The 17,828-nt window shown below is 32.6% G+C and overlaps 3 protein-coding genes and 1 long non-coding RNA gene across 5 annotated transcripts; 3 read left to right on the top strand and 1 right to left on the bottom strand.

Moving 5' to 3' along the window:
• The first annotated feature begins 121 nt into the window (after nt 1-121).
• LOC149730905 (peroxisomal bifunctional enzyme-like) lies at nt 122-5,420 on the top strand. Its single transcript, XM_089885265.1, has 10 exons — nt 122-380; nt 449-636; nt 1,688-1,854; nt 2,180-2,341; nt 2,667-2,795; nt 3,188-3,289; nt 3,539-3,684; nt 4,279-4,471; nt 4,635-4,794; nt 5,089-5,420. The coding sequence occupies exons 2-10, from the start codon at nt 459-461 to the stop codon at nt 5,265-5,267; spliced, it is 1,416 nt and encodes a 471-aa protein (XP_089741391.1). The 5' UTR covers nt 122-380; nt 449-458; the 3' UTR covers nt 5,268-5,420.
• Nucleotides 5,421-5,567: 147 nt separating this feature from the next.
• On the top strand, nt 5,568-14,050 carry LOC149730904 (peroxisomal bifunctional enzyme-like). Its single transcript, XM_089885264.1, has 15 exons — nt 5,568-5,861; nt 6,136-6,240; nt 6,548-6,648; nt 7,128-7,255; nt 7,771-7,937; nt 8,635-8,797; nt 9,312-9,482; nt 9,804-9,970; nt 10,356-10,517; nt 10,896-11,024; nt 11,158-11,259; nt 11,665-11,810; nt 12,208-12,394; nt 12,712-12,871; nt 13,454-14,050. The coding sequence occupies exons 1-15, from the start codon at nt 5,733-5,735 to the stop codon at nt 13,630-13,632; spliced, it is 2,196 nt and encodes a 731-aa protein (XP_089741390.1). The 5' UTR covers nt 5,568-5,732; the 3' UTR covers nt 13,633-14,050.
• LOC149730903 (uncharacterized) lies at nt 12,381-15,958 on the bottom strand. Of its 2 annotated transcripts, none has more exons than XR_016385735.1 (3): nt 14,534-15,958; nt 14,242-14,309; nt 12,381-13,567 (listed from the first exon to the last, which is right to left on the bottom strand). It is a non-coding gene; the product is annotated as an uncharacterized LOC149730903 (long non-coding RNA). The 2 variants fall into 2 exon arrangements; XR_016385734.1 differs by having other exon boundaries at nt 14,242-14,315; nt 14,534-15,956.
• A 1,037-nt stretch (nt 15,959-16,995) lies between these two features.
• On the top strand, nt 16,996-17,617 carry LOC149730902 (tRNA-specific adenosine-34 deaminase catalytic subunit ADAT2-like). The gene has a single exon (XM_089885270.1). It carries the CDS (start codon nt 17,081-17,083, stop codon nt 17,615-17,617), a length of 537 nt encoding a protein of 178 aa, XP_089741396.1. The 5' UTR covers nt 16,996-17,080.
• The last annotated feature ends 211 nt before the right edge of the window (nt 17,618-17,828 follow it).

The raw sequence follows: 17,828 nt of genomic DNA, 5'->3' as shown, positions 1-17,828 counted from the left end.
TGAAGTCGGTCGATTTCTTCGTATATTTTCTGGTTGCATAGCTCAAATCACCTTGCTCCATGCCGCTACCTAGCGGAAATAAAATTTAGAACACCTTTTATATTATCGGGGATAAAAACTGTCGACGGTTTTGTATATTCAGTGTTGTTTCTCGGCATAAATGTATTGTTCACAAACCTCCAGTACACATGTTAGTTGTCTTGGAATTCTCTCACTTTTACACTTTGACAGTAAGACTAGTTCAGGTTGTTTAACCGCGCGCAATGTCAGTACAGAGTGCCTTTCTCTTAACTATTAATTAAAATATAGTATTGTTGATAGTGTGACTGAGCAAAGTTTGAGCACATGCACCGTTCTACTTGTTGATGCATATTATCAAGGTAATTATATACTACATTGTCTACATCTTTGAATTGAATTTATCCTTAACTAACTTGTACTTCTTTAGAAATTACACTATGGCAACTCTAATGAATGGCTCACAATATGCTGATTTATCTGAGCAAAAGTTAAGAAATTGGAGTTTGCCTTCAACAACAGCAAATGATAATGTTTCACCAATGATGGTTAGGAAAACAGCAGTTCTTGGACTGGGAACCATGGGTAGGGGAATTGCAATCTCTTTACTAAAAGCAGGTGGAGTTCAATTTAACATACATGAACACATGGTAAAGTAACATACACGGTAACTCGTAAGTTGGCACGAGGTGTATGAACACCCGTCTTATAAAGGCTGTCGTTTTCCAGTCGCACTAGGATAAAGTAAGATTCATTCATTCAATTTTGTGCAACATTTCCTTGCATGGGTATGCTACCTATGAAGTGAAAGTGTGTTGAACTTTTTATGAAGTAAAGACTTAAACTATGGTAATTCTAAATTGTCATCGTAGGCAGTATATCGCACTGTGTAATGCAGTGGGTAGAGATGTGTATGTATATAATAATGCAATGTTTAGCGCAGGCCACAGACACAGTGTGTCCTCCGCTGTAAAACTTATTTTTAAAAAACCGGCTGGTATTATTAAAAATCAAATTTAAAAATATGTGAAAAATGTGTTGTGTCATCATATTTCTACACCAGCGGTCATGAATTAAACAAATGTTAGATTATTTCTTCATACACTGTGTATTACTATACTTGCTTTTCTAGGTTGCTGATTCTGTAATTAGTGTTTGGGGTTAGAAATTCTGTAATTAGTGTTTGGGGTTTTTCAAAGCATATTTATAAAGTTACTTTTCGACATCAACATCTGACTTATTTAAAAATATGATACAGGTATCATTGAGACCCAAGTAACATTTTGGGACCAAAATTTTCACTAATCACCAGCTAAGGAAACACCAGCATTGCATACTGCGATGTGGGCAGTGTGTACACTGCACTACCATACATACTGTGTACTCTGCAACTGCAATACACATAGCATACACTGACATTTTAGACAGATCCTTAAAAAAATAAAACAAACATTTGTTTACAACATTAACAAGTAAAATCAGAATCAACATTTATAATATGGCTTTAAGACCTTCCCATGCACTTTTAATGATTGTAGAGAACAAATATTACCATTGCGTTTGTTTTATGATATTCTGCACAGCGGGAAATGTGGTCAATGGTGTAAAACTAGTATTTTATTCAAAACTATTATTTATACCCTGGCCTTTATCTTTTTATTTTTGTTAGGAAAAATTGTTTATGTGTTTGAAATGAACAAAACTTCATTGGATTCTGGTGTGAATGCATTGTATGACATTCTTCATCGATTGGTGCAAAGAAAGTTGATGACGCAGCAAAATATGCAGCAATTAAAAGCTGCTATTATACCGAGTCACAACTACAATGATTTACATGTAAGATTATTCTATTGTTTCATATTTGGTTTAGAAGTTGGGTAAAATTGTATTTAAGTGTAGTAACATATTTTATTACTCATGGGACATGGCACAAGGCACAAAATGTTTCTTAACCAGAGTCCAGAGACTGCATTCAAGGATTAATGCTGCTAGTCTGATGCCATTGTCTAAATTGTCAGTCATAATTAGAATATAATTTTCACAGGCTTACACATAATAATTTTCTTATTCTGTTTTATCTTACAAATTACAATCCACAAAAAAATCACTAAACCATCAGTCCATCATTTTCTTTATCCTAATAATGCACTTTTTGTAACAGGATGTAGATTTGGTGATTGAAGCTGTGTTTGAAGATAAACAATTGAAGAAAACCATCTTCAAGAAACTAGATGAAGTTTGTAAACCTTCAGCAATATTAGCAACCAACACAAGTTCTTTAAACATTGATGAAATTGCTTCAGTAACCAAAAGACCGGACAAGGTAAATTTTAATACAAACGTTTAATGTATTATATAATTTTATAATATATTAATATATCACAAACGTATTATATATATATATATGTATTCGTATTCTTATTTCTGTGATTTGCCTTGTTGTTGCTGGTTTAATCAAATGTCTATATGCCTAAAAATTTAAGTGAAAATTTTCGGGCCAAATTTTAAACCAATGTAGTAGTTTTGACTGTAGACTACAGATGTGCAACATAGCCAGGTGTATTCTATTAACTGGTTTAACAATTTTTATTTCAATGTAATGGTTTTTATCACATTAAATGTATTAAATATTTAATGTTTTGTTGCAGGTAATTGGAATGCATTTTTTTGCTCCAGCTCATTTAATGCGACTTCTTGAAAATGTCCGAGGTTCTAATTCTTCCCCACAAACCATTGTTACTGCTATGGCTCTTGGAAAACAAATGAATAAAGTCACAGTATGTATTTTAGCACTGTATAATCATGGGTGTCACATTTTTGAAATTTCTACAAATGTAGTTGAATGCGCCTCTCATGTTGAGTGAACATAAGGTAACTTGCTTATTATTGGTTGCACACACAATATACTTTATGGAAACCAAACAACTGAGTAAAAGCTAGTTAGGAATAATACTTTTGTAATGTCAGCTTCTTACTAGGTTTTAAAACTTTGTGCGACATTTTATTCTAATCTCAGGAATCTCTACTGTTTTACAGAAACATGTTGCCCACCTTTTATAATATATTCTAAAAAACATAGTCATTTTAAAAGAGGGTTTGGCAAGTTGGTAATTACTTTTTAAATAAACTTGATTTGTATGCTATATTATTATCTCAATATTGTTTGCAGGTACTTGTTGGGAACTGTGAAGGTTTTGTTGGAAATCGAATGTACTTTTATTACATTATTGAGTCGGATTTTCTTCTTGAGGAAGGTGCTTATCCCCATGAGGTCAGGAATATGTTTTCTTTTCCTCACAAAAAAATCAAATCTGAAAATATTTGTAATGTTCATGTGAAAAATTAAACCACCCTTTTTCCTAGTTTTAGAACTTTTTAATACACAAACAAAATATAAACAAATATATATTCTGCTCTGTTTGTTTTATTACTTACCCAAATTGGTTTCTCATAAGTTGTAACTATAAATGCTTTAGTTTAAACAATCAGAAAATATTTAAACATAATTGTTCCAAACCAGGTTGACAAGGCATTAACAGATTATGGTTTCACAATGGGAAGATACCAAGTTGGGGATTTATCGGGTAACGATGTTCATTATAGAGTTCGTGAGATGCAAGGAATGCTGCAGAAACAACAACCAACCAGTGCACCTGAACGTTACAGGTTTTAAATAACAAATTTTAACTAAAAGAATCTGTGTATTAACGAAAGTGTCTGTGTATTTTTCAAGATAGGATAAGACTTTACACATACGTTTGTGAAAGCACATGTTTTTTTTGTTTTTTCTACATTGGTAAGAAAAAAGACAATTGTGAGTTTTGACAAATGTAGATAAAGAAGTAGGGTGTGGCGATAATTTGACAATACCAATTGTGATAGACTGTGTTGTAGTTGCTACAATAGTATATTGCCGTGCTTCTTTAAACCCTGACCCCGGGTGGCAACCTAAAAGGGTCTTTATTTGATTTGTTTGGTTCATCTATTATTAAGGTTTAGAATCCTCCATTACTTTTACCAAAAAGTAGGTTTTACCCAACAATAAATATGTAGTTTGTATTATTATATATATATATATGTATATATATAATAATATTGTTTGCAGGTATATATATATATAAATTAATGTAATATTGGGGTTGTTCCATAAAAAAGATCCATTGATATGTTTCAAGTGTTAAATATTTATTTACACAATAACTTTGTTCGAAAATATCAACCTCATGTCATGTCAATTCTAATTATTTGTTATTTTTAAAGAAATGGGGTCCGGTATTGTCCTTTGGCGGACATGTTGGTTGAAGCTGGCAGACATGGCCAGAAAACAGATGGTAAAGGATGGTATCAATACATTGCAGGGTCAAGAATGCCAAGAATTGACCCACAAGTTATAAAGATGATTGATGATCATAGAACAAAACATAACATAAAACCAAGGAAAATATCAGAAAAGGTGTTTTTTTTGTTCTCTGTAATTTTTAGTTTAATTAACAGTTCTAAATGTTTTTAGTCGTTATGACTTTTATTATTTAAATCCGGAGAATACCTATGTTATAACGACTATTATTTTACCAACATGCGAGAATGTATAAGTTATGTTCACACATTTAAAACAGGAGATAATAGAAAGGCTTCTGTACCCCATGATAAATGAAGGTTTTAAAATACTTGAAGATGGAATTGCTGATAATCCATGGGACATAGACATGGTGTGGTTGCATGGTTACGCTTGGCCCAGGAACACAGGCGGGCCCATGTTTTATGCAAATACTGTTGGTAAGTTAAGAAATAAATATTTTGGCCAATTATTTTACCTATTCTATTATTAGGTTGATGTGGTTATTTATTTATTGTGGTTAAGCAAGACTGCTTAGGATAAATAACTGATGCTGGTGGCTCAAATAAATATTAATATAGTTAATAACCCAAAGTGACACAAAAAAAAAACTATATTTGCTTTTAAAAAACTGTATTTGCTCATGGGCTGAAAAGAAAACTTGTTAAAATTAAACAAGTCAGGCTTTCAGGGTAAATTTCTATTATGTGTCAGTTACATATATGTTGTTAAAGGTCTGCACCAAGTATTGAAGGTGATTGGAGAAAGATGGAAGTTGGCTGGTGCAAGTGAACCACACTGGAAGCCAAGTAAGATGCTCGCATGGTTGGTTGAACATCATGGTAATCCTGATATTAATGATTGGATCAAACTATACAAGGAAAGGAATGCAAGAAAAAGAAGCAATCTTTGAACTAGATAATCAGAACTGTTTTATCTATGCAAACTAATTTTTATTTTTGCTAATTTACTTCCTTTTTAATATTTATTATAATTGTGTCAATAAAACATTGTTAAAATTGTTTTTGAGAGTTTAGTGCTAATAAATACATTCATAATATCATAATACTCTCTGCTAATACCATCTTCTCTTACAAACAGCGTTTTTTTGACTTTATTATAATTTAAAAACAAGGTTTAATTTTCCGCTTTATTTTACAACTTATTTTAGTTTCTCCCTTAAAGTGCAATATTTGGTTATTATGAATAATTTTAATTCTTTTAATCCAGGTTGAATAATTTTAATGTTTGCATTAGTGATGCAGCAATAGTGCACACCACGTGGTTCTTAAGCCAATATTTGTTTTTCTGTGTCTAAACTATTCTGTCTGTAACCGCTGCACTTGTAACAGTTGGCTGAATTTATAAGACGATAGCCATGGCCAAATATTCAGTAGAAAATGAAGTTGCTGTTATAGCTGTGGATAATCCACCTATGAATGCTTTGTCTCATCATGTAAGGAAATCATTATTGAAATATTTAAAGGAAGCTGAAAGCGATGAAAAAGTAAGTGCTTTAAATTTTGTTTTTTTAATATCAATTTATTGGGATCTCTGGTCTGTTCTGTATATTTTCTTATAGGCAAATTATGGTTTTGGTCGGTAGCTAGTTATGTAATTTGTAGCAATTTTTAAGTGTTTATGTAATTTCTACTACTTTTTAAATCATATGTAGCTCCTTTTAAATGTTTTAAAGACACACAGGCTTAAGTTTCACCAAGGCACTATTCCAATGCATTTACCAAATGTAACAATGATATTGTTAGTAATTTGCCATCCAGGTTACTTCAATCGTGTTATGTGGTGATGGAAGGACATTCCCTGTTGGAGCTGACATCAAAGAATTTCACAAATCAGTCTCTAAACTTGGACCAACAATATTAGATGTAAGATTCTAATTTTTCATGTATTCTCAACTTAACGTCTTCAAGCACAGTTTTGTGCTTACAAGATGTTCAACTTAATAATAATTAGACATAAATAGTTCGTTTGTCTGCTAGGTGTAGCGACCACGCTTATTTTCTACCAATTTATTGTAAATATATTTTTAACTGTAAACGATTTATAACAACTGTTGTTATGTCGCTATATCCTTTCGCTATGTCTTTTTATTTAAACCATTTCTAAATCTTTGCTACCGGAATTAAAGAGACAAGTTAATATTAATATTATATTAACCACAAGTTGTTAAAGATTGTAGATGCATTGGAGAAAAGTAAGAAACCAACAATTGCAGCAATTCATGGAAACGCACTTGGTGGGGGATTAGAAATTGCTCTTGGATGTCATTACAGGTACATTTAAAAGACAAGCATTACATCATGGGAGCTAGTATATGCTTTTTACTTTTAAACTTTCTTGCAGAAACACTGCTGATATTGTATGAATGTGCGTCTTTGGTCAAAACTTTTATTGGTAATTTGGTCGAACCCAGTGGTTTAAGTTGTACAAACTAAAAGTTATGTAGATAAAAGATAAATATCTCACGAGTTACATTCATGGTAACCATAAAATTTAGTATATGTATAGCCACCTTTAAAAATAATCTTTATATACGGTTGCTTATTTTTTTTTGCACCGATTTTTTTTCTAATTTGTGTACATTTAATCAATCAGATTGAATGAATGAATATAACTTACAATGAAAATGATAGTTTAATCGTTATACCGGGATGTGCTGTTTCATACACCTCGTGCCAACTTATGAGTTACCATGTATGCTGTATGTTACTTTGTGGGTGATTATTTTTTGGGATTATTTCATTACTTACAGAATAGCAATGACAAACTCAAAGGTTGGTTTACCTGAAGTAAAACTTGGTATATTACCTGGTGCTGGTGGAACGCAACGCTTACCTCGTGTTATTGGTCTTGATAATGCAATGCAATGGATTGCATATGGTAAGTGAAAATTCCCATGTTTTGCATTATTTTACTTTATGAATACTCATTTTGTTAGATGCAATGTTTAAGCTTAATTCTAGCAGACATGTAGCATGGAAAACTAATGTTTTTTAAATAAAATTAAATACATTTTCTTCCGCCAGAAAATTAGTTTGCCTAAAAACAAATTACACTATAATTTCTAAATTCTATGCTTCACTTTTATTAGATTATTTGGCCCAAATTTGGATATTGAAATATAGTAAAATTTCTTATCATGATTCGTGTTTTAGTTATCAAAATCATTATATACATGATGTCCTGTATTTTGAAAAAAAACTAGAACTAGAAGTTGTGGAAAAATGCTAATATTATAGAATTATATATTACTGTATTATTATATTGTATAATGCTGTAAATATATAACTTGTGGCACTATTAAACTTACACACAGTATGTTTAGAGCGACATTGTTTAAATGCAGTTACACCAAATACATCCATATATGCCAAGTATAACATTTTTTTTTGCAGGAGGTCATCACTCTGCAGGGGTCGGGGCTTCTCTTGGTTTGATTGATCGTGTTGTACCACAAGGGGGCAATGTCAGGGAACACGCAATTTTATTCGCAAAGGCTGCTGTTGGAAAGAGTTTAGGTCAACGAAGACTTTCAAACATTAGTGTTCCTGATGCAGCTAAGGTTTTAAACAGTATTTAAATTAATGTTTCTGCAAAATCTATTTTATCATTAATGTTTATTACAAGTTTACAACTTGAAATGTATTTCTCTCAAAAGTTCAATTAAATTACTGTTTTCTAAACTTTTTGGTCATTAAACATTTGATTTGGTTGGGTTGCCTACTGCAACAGTCCTGTTTGGTTATGAACTAAAATAATGTATTTTATGGTTTTATTTAAATTACGCTCTAAATATGTGTAGGCTATATTCAGATAGCAATAGTGATAAAACAGTATAGTTATTTTTGTTTGAATATTTTTTCAGGGGAATTTTTCCACTGCAGCTGTTTGATAAATCAAACCAAGTGTTAAATAAAGTTTACAACAAAAATTATTTTTAATTTTAGTTTAAAATAAACTTATGCTAGAACATATAGTAGGATGGGGGAAGATAGGACACCTGCAGCACATGATATCCAAATATTGTATTTTAAACAATTAACAACGGTCTATAAAAATTGTGAGGATGCGGTTTTATAATTCTTTAAATTTTCTTTGTTTACTACCAAATGGGACAATAAAATAGAATGAAAGGGTATCCCATCTTCCATCTTCCCCCACCAACTATATGAATACATAACTTCTGCTTGTGTTGTATAGTGTCTATCTGGAATATAAAATCATTTACCCAATAACTGAGACACAGCCTTTATTAAAAGGTTGAATCCTTGATGGCAAAACATTTGAAGGAAGTAAGCAAGAAATCTCGCGGTGCTTTAGCTCCCATTGTGTGTCTTCAAGTTATTAAAAGTTCGGCACTTCTCTCATATCAAGAGGGTTTGGAATCAGAAAGACAAGGAATGTTCACCCTTTTGGCTTCAAGTTGGTTCAGTTTATTATTTAGTTTAATCATTTTTTCATGCATAGATGGAATTCACAAATTTTCATTTATTTAATTCATAGCTACAATTTCGCTCATTAGAATTAAAACTGTTATGCTTTTTAAGCCACTTTAAAAGCTAAATGGTATTTATTTTTAAAAACAATTGGTTCGTGAACTGTGCAATACTTATTTCAAACATTCAATAATTTGTATTCACTTCCTTATACAGAGTTCTCTAGGGTATGTTTTTTTATGTTAGTCATCACCATTAGAAATAAGTTAAAACGTCAAATATATTGTCCGTTAACACATTGCCTATACTTATACCAGTGATCTACAGATCATAAATCTAACTTTCATCTTTGCACAAACAAACAAAATACCATAATTTTACATTAACCTTGACCAAATACTATATTTTGACCAAATACTATATTTTACACTTTTACACAAACTTTGACCAAATACTATATTTTACACTTTTACACAAACTTTGACCAAAATACCTTTCAGGTCAATCTCGTGCTCAGATCTATTCCTTCTTTGCTGAGAGACAGGTTTCGAAATGGAGTGTGCCTGGTGTAACCAACTATCAAAATGCTGTCCCAATGAAAGTGAAGGCAGTTGGAGTTGTTGGGTTGGGAACTATGGGAAGGGGGATTGCTATTTGTTGTCTTAGAGCAGGTTAAACATATTGGTGATTGTAACTTATCTATACGGCACCAAATATATAACTTCGTGAGTAATTATTTTTTAACTATTAGTTACACTTTCATTAAAATTTAAGTTAAGTAAATAATTTTTTTTTTTTGACTGATTGTTTCCAAAAGAGATTTCTCTTTTGTACGTTCAATCACGAATATCCAAAGGGGATAGATTTTCTGAGCAAATCAATTAAAATTGAGTAAACCTATTTCATTAAATTTATAAATTTTTATTCTCATTTTTTTCTATTTCCAATTTATTTCATCAATCCAGCAAATAATAACTCACTAATTTTTCCAGGAAAAATAACTTATGTGCTTGAAATGAACACAAAAGCCCAAACAGCTGGGGTTAAATACATTCGTGGTTACATCGAAACCATGAGAAAAAGGAAACAGATAAATGACCAGCAATCTTCCATGATGAATAATGCTCTAATTCCTGTGGATAACTATAATGGATTGAAGGTAATAAATATACCTAAAAGCTGTTTTTCTGTACTTTTTAGAGGCACTCAACGCTCGCGAAATTCTTCTCCAAATTTAAGTCAATTAGTTTTAATGTAATTGCATTTATTATTGAATTGAATACTTTTTATTAAAAGGCCATGAGCAGAAGAAATAAAAGGCCATGTCTGTGTTTCCGTTTTTTTTTTGTTAACAGACTAATAGGACCCATTGCGTGCTTTGCTACGGCCCTACGGGACCTCACCCACATAGAATAGAATAACAGACTAATAACTTTAAAAAGGGTTCTGGTATGACCTTACAATCAAACCCCCTTTGATTAACAACTAATCCTACTCTTTATATTGTTTAATTCAAAATAAAAAAATTGGACTTAATTTCACAGAACGTTGACCTTGTGATTGAAGCTGTATTTGAATCAATGAAGATTAAAAAAGAGATATTTGAAAAACTTGACAAAGTTTGTAAACCTTCTGCCATATTAGCAAGCAATACAAGCACACTTAATATTGATGAAATGGCTTCTGTTACCAAGAGACCTCAGAAGGTAAGTAAATGGTGTAGTACTGTGGGGTAAGATAGGACACCATTGGCACATAATATCCGATTATCCGGATTGTGTTTTAAACAATTCACAGCGGTCTACTTGAGTCGTGGGAATACTGTTTTATAATTCTTTTAATGTTCTTTATTTTGTACCAAATGAGAAGACAAAATATAATGAGAAAGTGTCCCATCTTCCCGCACTAACCTTTTTATTTTATATAACTTGAATTAAACTATATTGAATTTCAAGCGTTTATCGTTAAAATAACTGTTGCTTCTTCTGCCTAACCAATATTTTATTTTCATAACTAAAAATTATTTAATGGATGATATATTTTAGTCATTTGCCCACCATCACAGACATCTCATTAACACACAGGTTGCGGGAATGCATTTCTTTGCACCCGCTCATATTATGATGTTGTTGGAGAATATTAGAGGTGAGAAGTCTTCTCCTGAAACCATAGCAACTATTATGGACCTGGGAAAGCAAATGAGGAAAATAACTGTAAGTTTTCAATTTTTACAATAATTTATTTTAATTTACAAAAGTGTTGGAACAATAAATAGAAATTTAAAAATCTTCTTAATAAATCAAACTGCTCAGTGTGCCTTTAACCTTAAGCTTCTTTGATTGACAGGTTCTGGTTGGAAACTGTCACGGATTTGTTGGGAACAGAATGTTTGCTTATTATACGGCCGAAAGTTCATTTCTATTAGAGGAAGGAGCTTACCCTAAACAGGTATCTTATCACAAGTTCAATGAATTGTTCTCGCAAACGGGTTACCATTTATATAACTTCATGGGCAATTATTTTTTGGGGGATTTTATTTTTGTTGTGTCTGGATTGGAGCAATTGTCGATAAGCGTCTTGCCAAAAGAAAAAATTTGCTCACAATGGTAGCAGCGATGAGCTTTAAACCTGTAACGTCTAGGTTAGAGGCATGCGCGCTTACATTGTGCCACAACTTCAGACAAAAATAAGTTCACAACTAAATTTAGTTTATGCCATCTTTTTTTTTTTGCTTACATTATGTAGCAATACACTTCATGTATTATTTCATGCATATTTAATTATATGAGTACAATGTGTCATAACAAGTTTCTATTACTCTAATAACCCCAGTAAGTAACGCTTAAATTGAAGGTGGATGATGTTTTGTTGGATTACGGGTTCGCCATGGGTCGATTTCAAGTTGGTGATTTATCCGGAACTGACATTGGATATAAAATAAGAAGAGAACGAGGATTAACCCACAAACAACAACCTGCCGGTACTCCAGAAAGAAAAAGGTGAATAAAAATGGTTAATATTAATGTTTATTGTTTTTATGATAGTATTGACATATTTAATATGATAGGGAAAACAATGTCACTTATTCTGTAACTTTGGGCAAAATTAGAGCAACTTATTAGTGTAGAGGTCTTGTTCAATAACACTTGCACAGTGGTTGCAGTTTTGAGCTTTGAATCCAGTATTCTCTGGTTAAGTTTAAGTAAAAAGCTCTGTAACCACACTACTTTACTGATTGCTACTTAATAAACATGCTGTTGTTTCTTTTTAAAAAACAGTATTTAAAAAAAAAACAATAAGACTAAACTGCTTACCTAATTTGTTTAGTTTTGGAAAAGCAGACAATGTTGAATCTACATTATTATTCAATTTTTGCAAATTTTACAAATTCGACAGAGGGGATAGAAGATATAGTCCTTTAGATGATTTCTTGTATGAGAAAGGAAGATATGGTTTGAAAGCAGGAAAGGGTTGGTATAAATATGAAGGTAGTAGAACTCCAATTCCTGATCCTGAAGTGAGGAAGATTATAGATGACTTCCGCAAACGTCACAACATTAATCCACGTCATATTTCACCAGAGGTATGTGGTTATAAAGGAGACAATATCGGAAGTTTAAGATTTAGTGGTTAAAGCATATGAATTAATCTAACTTTTTTAACACGCTTGTTCTGTTTCATGCACTTTTATATGTAGCATTGTGGGTGATTACTATTTGTTGGAGGGATTTATTACTTATGTATGACTTACAATTTGGACAACTAATACTGAACCAAGGATTTTGTTATTGTACCTGTACATCAATATTGATTGTTTTCTATGTTTTGTGCTTTAACTTAAAACCTGAAATTCGACACACATATTCCTAATTTCCTTAAAAATGAAAAAAATTCTTTCAGGAAACTCTGCAGAGAATGATATTTCCTCTCGTCAACGAAGGTTTCAATGTATTAGATGAAGGAATCGCTGCTAACCCGTGGGATATTGATATGATATTTCAACATGGGTATGCATGGCCTCGCCATACAGGTGGACCAATGTATTATGCTTATACAATTGGTAAGTAGGACAAGAACTAATACATGTGACTGAATGGGCTAACTGTCACAGTTGTGTATAAAACTCTGGACCACCTGAAGATAATTTACTGTGCGAAATATATAGTGTAAACTAAAATTACCATGTATATATGCAACGGCCAATAACTATTTTAGGGTATATTTTTAAAATATTTCATTGCTTTTTTTATCAGAAGATAACTATTTTAGGGTATTTACTATTTTTCTAGATTATTTTATTTTGTATATAACTATTAGTACAGTAAATAATATTGTTATCACTGAAGTCCAAACAGACATTATTGACCTGAATCCTTCATGTGGATAGAACCAATAACAAATACTCTTTTAACAGATTTTTCATCTATTTTTTTTACTAATTGCAAAAGCAGGCTAATCTTTGCATTAAAAAATAAATATAACAATTTAGAATAAATTTCTATCATGTTCATATATCATTTACTTAAAAAAATGTTAAAAAATGGTTTTGCTTAAGACCTGCAAAAAAACTTGTTAAAATTAAACAAATCAGGCTTCCATGGTAAATTTCTATCATATTTCATTTACATATACATTAATAAAGGTCTGCCCCAAGTATTGAAGGTGATTGAAGAAAGATGGAAGTTGGCTGGTGCAAGTGAACCACACTGGAAGCCAAGTAAGATGCTCACATGGTTGGTTGAACATCATGGTAACCCTGATATTAATGATTGGATCAAATTATACAAGGAATGGAAATTCCAACCCAACAGCAACTTGTAAAATGTTTTATAAATAAAAATAATATCATTTGTTACTAACAAAGTTCACTTAAGTTATTAATTTCGAACATATACCTTCATTCTAATATGTTTTGTAACATTGTAAATTTTATTTACCAGAGTTACTGTTTGATTAAGCTGAATGAAATTCTAATCCTATTAATTTAATTAGATATACATGCAAAGTTTAACATTATGTTTATATTTAATTCTTTTTATAAATGGAAATGTGTTTTTGTTTAATTTTGCCTCTCTATGCAAGTAAAGCTTCAATAATTATTACTGCAGCGTTCATTGCGTTAAAATCATTAATTAAAGAATGTTATGTTAATAAACATAAATAAATTAAATTTTATGTGTGCTATATATTAGTTTTGTAAGTTACTTAAATGATGTAACTTGATTTATCCTCATGAGGGCAGAAAACGATAGTTATTATAACATGGGTGTGCTGTTTAATGCACCTCGTGGCAGCTTACGAGTTACCAAGTGCGTTACTTGGCAAATGATTACTTTTCCTATCTGGCTGATAATTTGGACAACCCATTAGTGACCACTTGGGTAGAACAATTGTTTTGCCCACAATGGTAGCAGCCATGAAACTCATTACCTCACTTTGGGTTAAAGGCAGGTGCGCTAACCACTTTGCTTTGACACCGGATTCAAAATGAGTGTACTCTGAAACTTATTACAAAAGCAGTTATACATATATAATGTATATTAGGGTTGGTTTGGGCATCACTAGTGAAACTGTAATAAATGTTAAAATAGGCGCCGTACTAGTGCAGATAAATATCCAAATGTAAAGGAACACATGCAACATTAAATACTATGGTTAATGCCGTCAAGGAATTTGATTCGCCCACGTTTTTTTATACATATTTCTCAACAAAGGGACTTACCGTATGAACAAAATCCCCGCTTTGTTGTTCAAGCCAAAGTTAGTATAGACCAAGTTAGGAAACGGCGCTCGTCTGCGCCAAAGTTAGTATAGACCAAGTTAGGAAACGGCGCTCGTCTGCGCCATTACGGAGCCCACAGAGCGTGAATCGCCTATAGAAATGCATCGTCGGCATGTGTTCATTTAGTTCTTGTAAGCGATACAAAGCTAGAAAACACGTATAGCGGTTGTTTTAACATTTAAAATATAATTTCTAATATAAATCTTGTTATATAATATTAAATCTAGGAATTATTGTGGAGTAAATTAATATTTTGACTGGTTTTCGGCTTACAGTGTGGTTTAACAGGGTACTTTACGTTGGCGATTAAGACTAGCATCAATCAGCTTAGTTTACATAAAAGTATATGATCATACCTACGAATCTACAGAGCCATTCTTTACTACATTTATAATCCAACATGAGTGGACATGCAGCTCCAAACTGCTTAAGTACTAGCAGATAAGGTGTTCGCGTTTTCCGATTTCATAAAGACCCGGTGTCGCAGAAAAGGTAGCTTACTAATTTAAGCAGAGGACCAAAAATAGTAACTTAGTATTGTTTTCCTTAATGCCACTTCGATATTAGGCAAATTTTACAAAGATACCTTAAGTTTCGTTGCCGGGTATACGTGTTAAGTTTGTGAGCCAAAAAGTAAAATCACGGCAATTTACATGCAAAACTGCAGCTAGATACACCAGTTTATGGTAATGTTATGCGTTTTTGTTTGTATTTTTTATGTTTTAAACATGTTCTTTTATGTGTTTGGTTAGTAAACTTGATATTTTCTGTTTTTTTACTCTTTAATCGATTGAGTGTTCAATAAAAGTTGATTATTTTTGTGAGGTTTATTATTGTGATAAGATATAACATTAGTAGAAAGCCATTTTTACGCGCAAAAGTGCTTGGTTTTTAAAAAATCGCAATATTTAAACGAAAAACAGCACCCAGCAATGATAAAATGCTATACCGTGGGCTCCGTAATGGTGGCGACTATGACGTCATAGACGCGAGACAATAGATAACAAGACTCGTTGTTTTACAATCCGTTTCCTAACTTGGTCTATACTAACTTTGGTTCAAGCACTTTTCCCAAGGTTGACTTTTTCCGACTTTTCCTTCTTTGCTGCAGCTGTCTCCTCTTTCTCTTTCATTTTCTTTCGTTTCTTCCCTATCTTTTCGCTCTCTCTCTCTTTCTCTCTCTCTCACACACATTGCTGATAGCATAGGATGGCCACATTACAAATTTACACCTACGCTTCGTCAATAGGCCAACAAAATCGCCTGCGTTTAGTTGCCTCATGCCCAGTTTAGTTGTGTATCAGACGTCGCTGCATATAAATGCTCTAGTGTACTGCATTATATCGTGACGTTTGGTGCGGTGCGTAACTGCGTAACATCCGGACGATATTAATGTGCCGAGTCTCACAGTACTAAAATAGCGTCTTATCCAATACTTAGAGACATACGGAATCGTCGTTGGCTTCGACTTTTGGTCGGACATTGAGTAAGGTGCGTCACCGCAGATTCGTGTCTTTCGTCTTAGGTGCGAAAAATATTAGCAACCGAACAGCAGATGTTTGATGCCAGATCGTGTAAGTAAGAGTTAAAAGGAAACCAAGATCAGCGTTCGGAGGTGTTTGGTTAGTAAAAAGAGACTAAGAATGTGCGCGCGAGGAGAGAAAGAGTGTGACACATGCGTCGATGGGGTAAGATGTAAGTTGTAAGAAGAATTGTAAAACTTTTGACCACTCTCAACGCCTTTTGTTTACTATGCATTTATTAATTTCGCAGTCATATTTACTAAATAGCATTAGTAAAGTGCAGTATATGTTAGATCTACCTTTACGAAAAACTAAACTATAGATCTACCTTTACGATCAACTAGTTAGTAGAGGTGTTAAGCAAACCCAAATGGCATGAACCACATATAATAATGCATATGGATGCGTTTTTTGTTTAAAACATGTGATTATGTTATTTTGTATAAAATACTTGGTTGTCACGGTTTATGGTGGAAACACAAGCTATTTGAATGTTTTTTGTTTGTTTAAAAAATCATACAAAACTGTGGTTTAACTTTGCCTGAAAAAAATTCTGTTTTAATATAGTGTAGCTTATCCTACTAGCTACTATTAATTTACTTGTTGTATGCCTATTGCCTAAGTTGTATTTAGGATTTGTTAATTCAAGTGTACTTCAACAGTTAAAAAATATACGGTGCTAGTGAAGAGTCTTCCCCCCACCTTATTTGCTTACCACTAACCCCTAACCACTAACCCCTAACCACTAACCCCTAACCATCAACACCTAACCCCCTAACCTAGGGGTTAGTGGTTAGCAAATAAGGTGGGGGGAAGATTCTTCACTAGCACCAAATATACTATTAAATTAACAGGATTGCTATGCTAATTAATCTGTATTGAAAAAATAAATGCCGTTCCGATATGCAGATTATGATAGTCTAACAATAAAGAATTGCAAAGAGTTATTTAAGATAAATATCCAATGAACTCTGATGTTTTATTGAAATGGATGAATGAAGCATTTAATTATGCAGAAGATGCTCTCAAAGAAGGGGAAGTCCCCGTGGGCTGTGTGCTTGTGTACAAGAACAAAGAAAAGTTATCGAATGGACGCAATAAAGTGAATGAAACAAAGAATGCAACGAGACACGCAGAGCTCGTTGCTATTGACAATGCTATTAAAACAGTAACAAGTGACAGCTGGAAACAGAGCCTTCCAAACGATTGGAAGTTTACTGATGTATTTGAACACTGTGTTATGTATGTGACAGTTGAACCATGCATCATGTGCTGTGGTGCAATGCGTGCAATGAAAATACCGCTAGTAGTTTTTGGTTGCAACAATGAGCGGTTTGGTGGCTGTGGATCTGTGTTGTCACTTCATTCAAATCGAAAATTAAACTCAAGTTTAGGTCCAGTTATAAGTACATATGGGGGTCAACAAACAGTTAGAGCAATAACATTGTTAAAAGATTTTTATAAACAAGACAATCCCAATACTGAAGCTTCTGTTGATTAGTTTAGATCTTGAAATTCACTGTAGCATTTTGGCAAATCTCATAAATTCCCCACAAAGTATGTGTCACATCAATACTGGAAGAAAGTTTAGCGAATCACATGTAGTTGATAAACTGTCGTATTCTCAAAATCAACAAACCAAACTTTTATGGCAATCGTTACATTTGGTGAACTTTAAGAAGGGGCAAAAAAATAATGAATCTTTTTTTAGT

This window comes from Ciona robusta, chromosome 9, assembly GCF_009617815.1.
Source record: "Ciona robusta chromosome 9, ASM961781v2".
Taxonomy (NCBI): domain Eukaryota; kingdom Metazoa; phylum Chordata; class Ascidiacea; order Phlebobranchia; family Cionidae; genus Ciona; species Ciona robusta.
This window is presented reverse-complemented; position numbering and strand designations above follow the sequence as displayed.

Bases quoted from the DNA above. Each gene is read 5' to 3' on its own strand.
- LOC149730904 (XM_089885264.1), top strand. From the start codon at position 5,733: ATGGCCAAATATTCAGTAGAAAATGAAGTTGCTGTTATAGCTGTGGAT. The intron at 6,649-7,127 runs GTACATTTAAAA...CATTACTTACAG, and splicing joins GCTCTTGGATGTCATTACAG to AATAGCAATGACAAACTCAA. The intron at 12,395-12,711 runs GTATGTGGTTAT...AAATTCTTTCAG, and splicing joins CACGTCATATTTCACCAGAG to GAAACTCTGCAGAGAATGAT.
- LOC149730902 (XM_089885270.1), top strand. From the start codon at position 17,081: ATGAACTCTGATGTTTTATTGAAATGGATGAATGAAGCATTTAATTAT.
- LOC149730905 (XM_089885265.1), top strand. From the start codon at position 459: ATGGCAACTCTAATGAATGGCTCACAATATGCTGATTTATCTGAGCAA. The intron at 2,342-2,666 runs GTAAATTTTAAT...GTTTTGTTGCAG, and splicing joins TAACCAAAAGACCGGACAAG to GTAATTGGAATGCATTTTTT. The intron at 4,795-5,088 runs GTAAGTTAAGAA...ATGTTGTTAAAG, and splicing joins GTTTTATGCAAATACTGTTG to GTCTGCACCAAGTATTGAAG.